At 35.0% G+C, this 12,856-nt stretch overlaps 1 protein-coding gene and 2 pseudogenes across 1 annotated transcript in view; 1 reads left to right on the top strand and 2 right to left on the bottom strand.

The window, feature by feature from the left end:
• Positions 1–1,308: 1,308 nt before the first annotated feature.
• LOC101493296 (uncharacterized) lies at positions 1,309–4,514 on the bottom strand (annotated as a pseudogene).
• LOC101492960 (polyadenylate-binding protein RBP47-like) lies at positions 3,831–7,864 on the bottom strand (annotated as a pseudogene).
• Positions 7,865–9,238: 1,374 nt separating this feature from the next.
• Positions 9,239–12,856, top strand: part of LOC101489819 (uncharacterized) — a 4,423-nt gene continuing 805 nt past the window's right edge. Inside the window, exons 1-6 of the mRNA XM_004514424.4 lie at positions 9,239–9,466; positions 9,570–9,779; positions 10,253–10,310; positions 10,640–10,971; positions 11,088–11,229; positions 11,844–11,969. Coding sequence (XP_004514481.1) covers positions 9,445–9,466; positions 9,570–9,779; positions 10,253–10,310; positions 10,640–10,971; positions 11,088–11,229; positions 11,844–11,969 — 890 coding nt within the window. The 5' untranslated portion in view covers positions 9,239–9,444. The remainder of the gene's footprint in view (positions 9,467–9,569; positions 9,780–10,252; positions 10,311–10,639; positions 10,972–11,087; positions 11,230–11,843; positions 11,970–12,856) is intronic.

The raw sequence follows: 12,856 nt of genomic DNA, 5'->3' as shown, positions 1-12,856 counted from the left end.
TGCAAGATGCAGAGACTGAAACATGTACACAAAAAAGATACTGAAACAACTTAATGTTTCAGGCAAGGTTAGTTATTGGCAGACAGGATGCTAGTGTAATATTTCAGGTGTTTCTGGACAGTAAGATGCGATTTTATATTATATTGAACCGTTAATTCGTTATATGAATTATCATCTCTTCCAATTTGATCTTTCTAGAAACATACTAAATAGTTTCTAAAGTATTATTCATTCATCAATATAAACTAAATTCACGTATTGATTATAAATTTGAAAATTTTAAGAAATTTTAGGCAGAGGAATTCAATTTATATATGTGTACTTATATGAGTTCATTGTATTTTAAAAATTAAAGTCTATGTTAACTTAACTTACATATGTAAACATGTAAGTTGGATGGAGTAAAATAGATAACCACCATTTTACTTATCTATGTGATGGAATATTTAAGAAAGATCAACTTCCTTCAATCTTTTATCAACTTTCATTCATATCTTCATATGAATATATGGGGTGAGAGAGTGATAAAGAGAAATATTGGAAAAGTAAGGGTAAAGAAAACTAAATGAGACACTATTTTGAGCATTGTGTTTTGCATAAACAACCTTCCACTTGAAACTAGTACAATAAGATTTTATCACACAATACTCTTTGGATCCTTGCTACAAGAGTGTATTCACTTTATTCTTAACATACATCAAAACAGTAATACGCGAAAACAATTAAAGCGTAGCTCTCTTCTTCACTCAAACCCTCGTCTCTCAAAATTCAGGTTTGTAGTCTTCAATTCTCCATTCGTCTTCATCCTCCGTGCGCTCTTGTAATTGCGACAATGGTGGAATCTCTCTTTGAAGATATCTTTAGGATTGAGAAATTAAACCCTGACGATAAAAAATTGTTCGAAAAAGGTATTATTATAATTTTGTATTTTCTTACCCACATAATACTTTGTTCTTTCTAAAATACTCTTGGATCCCTGCTGAAACTAGTACAATAAAGTATTATTACACAATTGTCTTGGATCCTTACTACAAGAGTGTATGCAGCACTCTCAACAACTATCTATCCCTCTCTTAATTTTCTCTCTAGCATCCTTTTATTTTATTTCTTTTTTATCCTCTCCTCTAATAACTATAAAACCTTGTTGTAGATACATTAATCCGTGATCCAATTCCCTAGTATATTATTGAAGAAAAGATTATTATTATGAAATTATCGAAGATTTATTCTTGCAAAGTAATCCAAATAAGCCAAAGAAAAATTGAAAGAACAGAAGTTACAATAACATTATAGAAATTTGGTCTCATTTAGAATAATAATAACATCTAAGTATTCACTAGTTGAATTGGTCCCATTTGAATTTGGCTTTATTTCGTACATAAATATAATCCATAGTTGTGAACCGTACTACAAGCCAATGTCATACAACAAATGCCCTTTATAAAGCTAGAAATATGCTTCTGTTATTGTTCAGGACAAAGAAAAGAGAACAATCATGCAAACATATGTATATAAGATCATATACAACCTCAAAACATTACAACTTTAACCACTCCAAACAAGGACACAAGCCCCAGCAATATCTTGAAGGGTAATAATCCTTTAAGTAAACGTCCCTGCTATATCCAACAATATAGAAACTGAAGGATTGCCGGCGATGAGACATGGTGATGCGAGTTACTGGCACAACCGAGATTATATGTCTCTCACAAATTACCCTTGCAGTGGTTGGTACTTGAGCTCTGTTCAGAAGAGAACATGTTGAGAAAAAATGAATCAGCAAAAAAGGCAGGAGTGCATTGATGAGCCTGCGTGTTGCATAATTGAACACCTTTGGATCTATGGAAAACCTCATCGGGTACTGATGCTGCTCCTTTAGTTGCACTTACTTTCCGAGTTGAAAGTGTCTTCCCGTATACGCGCACATACGTTCTCATTTAACATTGTCACTAAAAGAAGTCGAAAAAAGAACAACATGAAACCATAGGACTATGAATTTCGTAAAAGATTACATACACAAAGTAGCATAATACCTAATGCTTAATGCATTTATAGTGAAAGATTTTGAATCTCTACAAGGGATTGAGGTGTATTCCTCAAACATCAAACTTTTGACACAAGCTTTTGTTCCTCACTATTTGGAGTTACTGCACCACAAGTGCCATAAAACTGTACAAAATATTTACGTCCATTACCCAATGTTTAAAAAACCGGACCAGAGGTCAAACCTGTGACACCTCCAGGTCATGGTTCAATCGGTTGAACTCGAACCACAGTTGAATTGGATAACTAATAAATAAATAAGTATTACAAATTGAAAAAAAAAATGAACCAGCCGAACCAACAGCTGTTGAATCTGGTTCAAACATACTAAGAACTGACCGTGGTTGAACAGCCTGACAGACTGGCTAATTCCTGGTTCAACCAGCCAGTCCGTTCCAATTCTGAAAACGCTGATTTAACCCTATCATATGCTAGTTTCTCTACAGACTTTGAATTGAATTTCATAAAAATACAAACCAGATTAGGAACCTCTCTTATAACTTTTCTTGATTAAATTGTGTGTGTTAATTTCGTCTGAAAACCATATCAGACACCTCTCCCATCAAACAAGATTTTAAAGTGTTACCTAAAGTTGCAAACCTTAACATTCACATCTTTTTACAACATTCAACCACAACATACAACACGTCTTATTTTAGACCTTAGATATCAAAATCAGCTTTAAGAGCATGCTTACATAAAGTGCTATATACAGCTTTATTTCACTTTCCTACATGAATAATACAATCTTGCTAGTGAACTTAATGGTCCTGCTTATTTAAATTAAACTGAATAGTACATAATAAACCAAATACATTATAAACAGATGCATTACGTGTGAGGAAAGTTATTCCGTAGGAACACATTTTTACCATTCATAATCATCAAAAGTGCAGAAATTAGACACGGGCTAATTAACATACCATTTAATAATTGCCACGCTGCGTGATAAAAGAGAACCACTTCCAGTACACGTTTAACACTTAAGTAATCCTCGAGATCCACAAGTCCCACAGGGAAGCTTCCCTTTACCATTACATTTCACACATCTGCAAGAACATGTAAATTGAATAAGTCAATCATGAGTATAAATTTCCAGGTTCACACGAGGAAATGCAGTCTAGACAATTGACCTCGGCTTGAATTAAATATTTGATTTAAAAAAAAATCAGTGTTCCATTCTATGAAAAATATAGAAAGCGACCAATGCTACAAAGGGAAAGGAGGATGAAATTTTAACCATGGTGCATTTTGAGAAGAGACTAGCTAGAAAAATAGGTGAAATCAGATTAGGAAGGGGCAATGGCATTCCCCATTTTTTGTTCAGATTTCAATATTACAACACAAATCTTTTGGTTCTTTCTAAATAGTTTTCCATCTCATTTTCTTTGAGTTCCTAATAATCATTCTATAGGATCTTAAGTCATGCATGATAGCTTCACGAAATATACATATGTGCAAACGAACTACAAAATTGGATTGTGTGCAGTGTCACTGCAAGCAGTTAGCCACATTTAGATCATTCGATCAAGATCGAACAGCTCACATTTCAATGCACATTTTGATTTGTTTTAACAATCTGAAATACATTGCTTGAAATTCGAACTGTCTGATCAAAGATTGGATGGTCCAGATGTGGTTGACTGTGTGCAATCACGAGGTTACTCACATTGTATCAGAACCATCTTTATGTGCAATCAAACCCCTTCCATAACATGTAGAGCACTGAGTCATCTGATTTTCTTTATAATGTCCAGGTTCTTGGTCTGTATTGCATGTAGCACACACTATCTCTCCTCGGCCGGCACAACCTGAAAATAATTTCCAGCGTTTTAATGCCGAGGTAAAAAGGAATATTAAGAAAAATAGCAGTCTATGTATACAAAAATTTTATTTGTGAACTTTGAGATGTAAATCCAGAACTTCTCTGAAGGGTACAAATAGAAAAGGGAACTGAGACCTTAGATCCAATTCCCAAACACTAAGTTCAGGTCCATTATCCTTTCCATCGATACTGCCACCAAGGTATGGTTCTGTTTCTTTTACGATCTCTCTTTCTTCTGTAAACGTATCCAGAGTTCCAACATAAACATTACAGTCTTCTACTGCATGAATCTTCCATGTTCGAGCAGGACGGCTACCCCAACAACAACGATGACCAACGTGATCAATGAGCAACTCTCGTATCTCTACTTCATCCAAGGTTTCTGTTGAATATTGAGTGATTTTTGTCCCACATTTTTTGTTTCTGTTTATAGGGAATGGTGGGGTTTGTGTTTCTTCTTTTAAAGATTTATTTGTTTGTTCTTTGTGTGTGATGTATTATTCCATTTCGTTATCATTTTCTTCTGTTGGGAATGAGTTTATTTATTTGTTGTTTATGTTGTGTTTGAGGGTTGTCGAGACTAGATGCATGTTCGAATCTTCATCTACTTCTGCATCGTTCAACCATGGCATTATCTTCGTCTGGAACAAACCCAACTCATTTTTAATTAATTTATTGTGGGTGTAGGAAAAAATGCATATATTCATCTCTAACATCGATGAAAAACCTAAATGAAAATTTTGGAGATGAACTCATTGGAATGTGAGTAATTTTTCTTAAATATGTTATTTGTGTGTTTATTCTTTGTAGTTATAATTTACATTTATTAAGTTTGATGTTTCATTTTTTTTTGTAGACCCCTTATAGTTATCAATTGTTAGTATGGGATGATGACCTCAATATTGATCTCAAATTTGTTCAACTCCGACGTAGAACAAATTCAAAATCAGCTTCGTAAAATATTTCTATTAATGCTTCAATAGTAGTAGCAGTACCGATTTCTATTAATGCGATGATGGTGATTCGAAGATGGTGATTCGATGTTGATGATTTGAAAATGGTGATGCGATAATAGAGAAAGGATGAGAGAACCATAATCCCAAAACTTATTTCTGATTTTGGAAGGAGAGAATAAAAAATAACACCTTCAACTTGCTTTCATTTCTTTTTTAGTCACATAATTTCATTTTAATTACTTAATCAATTTAATTACTTAATTTATTTCTCAGCCACGTCAAACATTCATGACGCTCCTTCTTTTGTCACATAAGTATTTTTCCTAAACAACAATTAACGGCATGGGTGATTTTAAAACAAATTGAACTTACACGATTTTTATTGAGAGAAAAAAACATACAACGATGAAAATGAGAAAGGCGAAAGCTTACAAAGGCGAATCAAATATTTATGCCTATTTAATTTAACTAATTAAAAAGTATCTGAATTGCTTTCAACCCTGTTAAAATGGAAACAACTGAAGCTCTTTCTTCTTTTACAACAACATCATCATCAAATTGTAACCTCTTCCAATAAGTGTGTACCTCATCAATTCGAATAGTTGTGTCATGAGTTACTTTCTTAGCAATGATGCAAATACATGGAAAACCATAAGTTTTTCTGATTATACAACCACACTTTGAACTTTCCATACCAATTTATTTGCTCGTGCTTCTTCACAATGAATAAAATTCAATTTAGTTCTTGAAATTTAGTTTTCTCTCTCTCTCTCTCTCTCCCCAACTACTACAACATCAACAACAACGACAACTCTCCCTCCAACTATGTTCATGTTCCATTTGATTCAAATCCAACTAAAACAACTGATAACTTTCTCTTACACCAAAACGCAAACACCATGGATGCATCAAATCCACACCATTTTTTCCAAAACAACAACAACTACTTCTTCAACAACAACAACAATAAGCCAAGGCCAGTGCATCTGGGACAAATTGCCAAGATAAAGTAAGCCATGAAAATAAAAGGCACCGTTAGAATAACCACCAACGGAAGAAGTCAACACTAATATAATTCATATGTGGAAAAAGAGACACCACCAGAATGATCGTCGGTGGGAATAAAAGCCACTGTTGGAATCTATTAGTAAGAACTAAATTGCATGACAAACACCAAAGAAGAAGCAGCGCAACTCTAACGAAATGAAGCCATGATCATCAAAGTAAGAAAATGCGTCCAAAACAGGAGAGATAACGGTTGTTTGAACAATGACACATATTTTCGTTGATCAAAATTGGAGAGTAAGGGCATATCTGGAACCATCGAAGAGAGAATAATCGTGCACCAAGAAGAATCCCATCAATTGAATTGCAAATCTTCCAAACCTGTCAGCTAAGAGTTCATAAGGGCTGCAACAGCTGCCACGACAAAGGCTAGAGAGTTTCCTCCACGACAAAGACCCTTGTACCAATCAAGGTTTGTAGAGCGCTCAATCATGTTATCTCCCTCAAAACCAGAGATGAGAACAAATGGAATTTTGTCTGGGTTGTAGCCAACCTTCTTCAAATAGGATGAAACTTCACAATTTCATCATACCTAGCCTTAAAGTACTTGGGAGTAGTGGCATCCATCTTGTTACAACAACAAATCATTTGCTTCACACCAAGAGTGAAAGCAAGGAGAGCATGTTCACGGGTCTGACCGTCCTTAGAAATACCAGCTTCAAAACCACCAGTAGTGGAATCAATGATAAGGACAACACAATCAGCTTGGGATGTTCCAGTAATCATGTTCTTAATGAAATCTCTGTGTCTGGGGGCATCAATGACAGTGCAGTAATACTTAGTTGTCTCAAACTTCCACAGAGCAATGTCAATTGTGATACCTCTTTCCCGCTTAGCCATGTCTGAAAATTGGACAAATCCACATTGCTTGCCTGATGGAATCTTCACATGTAATAATTCACCATATTGGCTGAAAACTTGCCTCAAATGATCATCAGCGACATTAGGATCCAAATTGCCAACAAAAATAGTTGTATTATTTGGATCATTCTCGCTTTGTGCACCTTGAGAGTTCTGATATGAAGCTTTCGGCTGCTGAGTGGTGGCAGCATGATTTTTATTAGTGGTTGGTCCAATCCTCATGGGCCTTGTTGAACAAAGAACCCCTTGCATCTCAGTCATAGCCATCATTTGTTCATTCTCATCAGCAAATCTAACAAAACCATAACCCTTAGACCGACCAGTAAGCCTATCAATCACAACTTTTGCCCCCTTCACCAAGTTATAACGAGCCCTAAAAGTCTCCTGAAGAAGGTAATCAGTAACATCAACAACCAAATCACCAACAAAAATGGTATGATCAGAACCATCATCCTGCCCCAATCCTCATAGGCCTTGTTGAACAAAGAACCCCTTGCATCTCAGTCATAGCCCTCATTTGTTCACTCTCATCAGCAAATCTAACAAAACCATAACCCTTAGACCGACCAGTAAGCCTATCAATCACAACTTTTGCCCCCTTCACCGAGTTATAACGAGCCCTAAAAGTCTCCCGAAGAAGGTAATCAGTAACATCAACAGCCAAATCACCAACAAAAATGGTGTGATCAGAACCATCATCCTGCCGAGATGACCTCTCCCCAGCACTGAATGTTGCCCAATTCAATCTGTAGCTCTGGCCACCATTCGACATAATGGCTTCATTATATGTTTGAAGCATTCTCTCAGCAGTAGCACGAGAATTAAACTCGATAAAACCATAACCTTCTGATTGACTAGTTTGCTTATTCCTAATCACTTTTAGAGATGTTACCTCGCCGGTTTGACCGAAGCAGGTGTAGAGATAATTCTCATCCATCCAATACTGCAAATCGCCGATCCAGAGAGTACGTACCTTATCGGCGCTGGCGGGCTGCTGAGGAGGCTGGGCGGATTGAGACCACACGGCCGACTGCGCCTAAAGTTGAGGTTGCATCATGACGTACGACTGTTGTAGCGGCGGCTGCTGGTACTGCTGTGGCGGCTGTTTCCCCATGCCAGGTCCAGACTGCATCATCTCTCCCACTAAATCTGAAATTTTTAGATAAAGAAAGACGAAGGGAGTGGCCAACGAGAGGTAGGCTAAATATTAGAGTTTTGGCCAGAGAGCTTATTTGTTTAAATAGACTAAGGATAAACCTGCCGGTGATCGGAACAGATAAGAGATACGACAGATTTTTTTTTTTCACTGCGCAATTGAAAAATAAATGAGAAGCTACAAAGAATGGGTAAATCGGAATTGGGACACGTTTATCGAGAAAAAAATGTTAGAAAAGAGAAACTATGATTATATTCCCTAATTGTTGGGAACTCGGAAGTGGAACAACCACAAGATTGTTCAAGGAGGATCGAAATAGGCTCTAGATATCATGTTGAAGTTGAGTGATTTTAGAGAAAAAAGAGAAGAGAAAATAATTAGGGTTTAAATATTATTGATAATAGCTTTATGCTAACTTGATTACAATAGACTCAATACTAATCTCTATTTATAGAGAAACATAGACTAAATCCTAAATTAGGAATAAATCATAATAATAATAAGAGACATTCTAAGATTTTTTATGATTATAAATTGATCATAGAAAATAACTCAAGATACTCTAATATAATATAAAAGATATTATAAGATATTTTCTAATATTCTAACAGTTTCCCTCTCAGAGGATTATCCGTTTGACAATATTATTTTTCAATGTAGTGCTCGAACATTCAACTCATATTTTTTCACTCTAACTCAATGCTTTTCACTCTAATATCATGTGGGTAAGATAAGAGAATACAAAATTATAACAATACCTTTTTCGAACAATTTTTTATTGTCAGGGTTTAATTTCTCAATCCTGAAGATATCTTCAAAGAGTGATTCCACCATTGTCGCAGTTACAAGAGGATGAAGACGAAGGGAGAATTGAATACTACAAATCTGAATTTTGAGAGTAAAGGGTTTGAGATAAGAAGAGAGTGTTTTAGCGTATTACTATTTTGATGTATGTTAAGGATTTGTCTACTGAGCAAGAATAAAGTGAATAATGGTATTTTATAATATTAATATTTTCATCAATTGTTCACTTAAAAATCAAAAAATCATTTTAAATCAGGCCGAGCTAAAAAGTCCAATTTAAATTATTCTTTTTTACAAAATAGTAGCTAAAACTATATATGATATGTAAATATATATTGAAATGATTATTATTTAATAGAATTGAGTTGGTTTTATACAGCTTTAAAACAAATTTTCAGACACACATAAATAAAATAAATTAAAAGAAAAAAGAATTATATAATGTAACTAAATTATTTCTCTTAATTTACCCACAAAGTAAGAAAAAAAGTTATGGTATTGGATTTGTCGATTTTGTTTGCAACAAGAGTACAAGAACGAAACAGCTAGTCGGCATCATAACGTGTATTAAGATCGTGGACCTACAACGATCATATCAATCTCATGTCACCATTTGACTCATCGAAATTCTATAATCCACAATTCTACTTCCTTAATGCCAAAGTTAATTGAAACCGCATTTATAAACCACCGCAATTCATAATTTGGTCTCTCTCTAAGCCATCTTAACCATCATGGAGCAACCTCTGCTACCGGGTACAATTCCAATTCTTGCTTATAAATTTTCAATTTTTGTTATTGATGTTGAAATTTTATCGTGATTTTAATTCTGGGGTGTTTTTATTTTTTGTTGGGTTAGAACAAAGAAGTGAATTGGTTGAGAATCAGAGTGGAAAGTGGAGCTCGTATCAGTATGTGGGTCGAACAGGTTCTGGGATACCTACTGCTTCATTAGCTGGAACTGATGTAAGTGTTGATGAAATTCGATCTGCTGCTGCTGTTTCTTCTGCAGGTTACTATCCATCCCTTCATGGGGCTTTGGATGGATCACCTGAGTTTGATCCTGCAGGTAGATGCTCTTGTTGTTTCTGATTATTTGTTTGTCTTTCTTTTCAGTCATGATGATTTGTTTTGACTTTCTGTTTCTAGATTGAAGGCGTTTTTAGTGTTCGACAAGTGTTGGCATTGGTCATTGACAACCTTCGTTATTTTCCATTTTCTTAAATTATTACCTGTGTCTATGTCTCACGGATAGTGTCTTGTCCGATGTCTGTGTCAATGCTTCGTAGCTCATATGCATTTATTTAAATTTTGTAAAGATTGGTAAAGTCATGAAGTCCAAAGTAACATTTTTTGTTGAACTGTAATTTAAGCTTGAGTAGGAGGAATTTGTGTTTGTTTTTCTTATGTTAAGTCTTTTATAATTATGAGGCAAATGTAGAGTTGCTAGTTTTTCTTGTTTAAGTTTTGATTGTAGAAGGAATGGTTTTTGTATATGTATAATATAAACCTGGATGTTAAATACATTACTTGTTGTTGCAGTGCAAGCTCTTGTTTATCAAGGCGGAAGTTATGGTGGATCCAGACCTGAATTCCGGAGGTATAATAATTACTAAAACTGTGTCTATGAAATTGTGTTTCACATAGCTTGTCATATTGAAACTATGTCGTGCATGATGATATGTAATTTTGTGGTTTTATAACTTTATTTCTGAAAGAAGTATTAGTTGTTAGGGGATGGCAATAAAATTTCTTTTTGTTAAGTGTTGTAATGTTATCTTTGATCAATTTTGCACTGTTCTTCATTTCACTTTTGTCTGCCCTTTTTAGTTAGAGTGAAAAGCATTGAGTTAGAGTGAAAAAGTATGAGTTGAATGTTCGAGCACTACATTGAAAAATAATATTGTCAAACGGATAATCCTCTTATAGGGAAACCTTGGATGAAGTAGAGATACGAGAGTTGCTCATTGATCACGTTGGTCATCGTTGTTGTTGGGGTAGCCGTCCTGCTCGAACATGGAAGATTCATGCAGTAGAAGACTGTAATGTTTATGTTGGAACTCTGGATACGTTTACAGAAGAAAGAGAGATCGTAAAAGAAACAGAACCATACCTTGGTGGCAGTATCGATGGAAAGGATAATGGACCTGAACTTAGTGTTTGGGAATTGGATCTAAGGTCTCAGTTCCCTTTTCTATTTGTACCCTTCAGAGAAGTGCGTGAAAGTATTCCCCATTCTGAAATTATTGAGAAATGCTCAGGTAAATTCTTGATTTAAATCTCAAATTTCACAAATAAATTTTTTGTATACATAGACTGCTATTTTTCTTAATATTCCTATTTACCTCGGCATTAAAACACTGGAAATTATTTTCAGGTTGTGCCGGCCGAGGAGAGCTAGTCTGTGCTACATGCAATACAGACCAAGAACCTGGACATTATAAAGAAAATCAGATGACTCAGTGCTCTACATGTTACGGAAGGGGTTTGATTGCACATAAAGATGGTTCTGATACAATGTGAGTAACGCGATTACACGCAGTCAACCACATCTGGACCATCCAATTTTGATCAGACAGTTCGAATTTCAAGCTATGTATTTTAGATTGTTAAAACAAATCAAAATGTGCATTAATGTGAGCTGTTCGATCTTGATCGAATGGTCTAAATGTGGCTAACTGCTTGCAGTGACACTGCACACAATCCAATTCCGTAGTTCGTTTGCTCATATGTAGATTTGGTGAAGTTATCATGCATGACTTAAGATCCTATAGAATGATTATTAGGAACACAGAAAATGAGATGGAAAACTAGATAGAAAGAACCAAAAGATTTGGGTTGTAATATTGAAATCTGAACAGAAAATGGGGAATGCCATTGCCCCTTCCTAATCTGATTTCACCTATTTTTATAACTAGTCTCTTCTAAAAATGAACCATTGTTAAAATTTCATTCTCCTTTCCCTTTGTAGCATTGATCGCTTTCTCTATTTTTCATAGAATGAAACACTGAAAATTAAAAAAAAAATCAATATTTAATTCAAGCCGAGGTCAATTGTCTAGACTGCATTGCCTCGTGTGAACCTGGAAATTTATTCTCGTGATTGACTTATTCAATTTACATGTTCTTGCAGATGTGTGAAATGTAATGGTAAAGGGAAGCTTCCCTGTGGGACTTGTGGATCTCGAGGATTACTTAAGTGTGAAACGTGTACTGGAAGTGGTTCTCTTTTATCACGCAGCGTGGCAATTATTAAATGGTATGTTAATTAGCCCGCGTTTAATTTGTGCACTTTTGATGATTATGAATGGTAAAAATGTGTTCCTATGGAATAACTTTCCTCACACCTAATGCAGCTGTTTATAGTGTATTATTCAGTTTAATTTAAATAAGCAGGACCATTAAGTTTACTAGCAAGATTGTATTATTCGTTTAGGAAAGTGAAATAAAGTTTTATATTACACTTTATGTAAGCATGCTCTTAAAGCTGATGATGATATCTAAGGTCTAAAATAAGATGTGTTGTATGTTGTGGTTGAATGTTTTATAAAGATGTGAATGTTAAGGTTTGCAACTTTAGGTAACACTTTAAAATCTTGTTTGATGGGAGAGGTGTCTGATATGGTTTTCAGATGAATTTAACACACACAATCTAATCAAGAAAAGTTGTAAGAGAGGTTCCTAATCTGGTTTGTATTTTTATAAAATTCAATTCAAAGTCTGTAGATAAATTAGAATATGATAGGGTTAAATCAGTTTTGTCAGAACTGGAACGGACTGGCTGGTTGAACCAGGAATTGGCCAGTCTGTCAGGCTGTTCAACCACGGTTAGTTCTTAGTATGTTAGAACCAGATTGAACTGCTATTGTTCGGCTGGTTCATTTTTTTTTCAATTTTTAATACTTATTTATTTATTTATTAGTTATCCAATTCAACCTTGGTTCAAGTTCAATTGATTGAACCATCACCTGGAGGTGTCACAGGTTCGACTTCTGGTCCGGTTTTTTAAACATTGGGTAATGGACGTAAATATTTTGTACAGTTTTATGGTACTTGTGGTGCAGTAACTCCAAATAGTGAGGAATAAAGGCTTGTGTCAAAAGTTTGATGTTTGAGGAATGCACCTCAATCCCTTGTGGAGATTCA

Source organism: Cicer arietinum, chromosome 3, assembly GCF_000331145.2.
Source record: "Cicer arietinum cultivar CDC Frontier isolate Library 1 chromosome 3, Cicar.CDCFrontier_v2.0, whole genome shotgun sequence".
NCBI lineage: Eukaryota > Viridiplantae > Streptophyta > Magnoliopsida > Fabales > Fabaceae > Cicer > Cicer arietinum.
The sequence above is the reverse complement of the archived record's forward strand: the minus strand, read 5'-3'. Positions and strand labels throughout refer to the sequence as shown.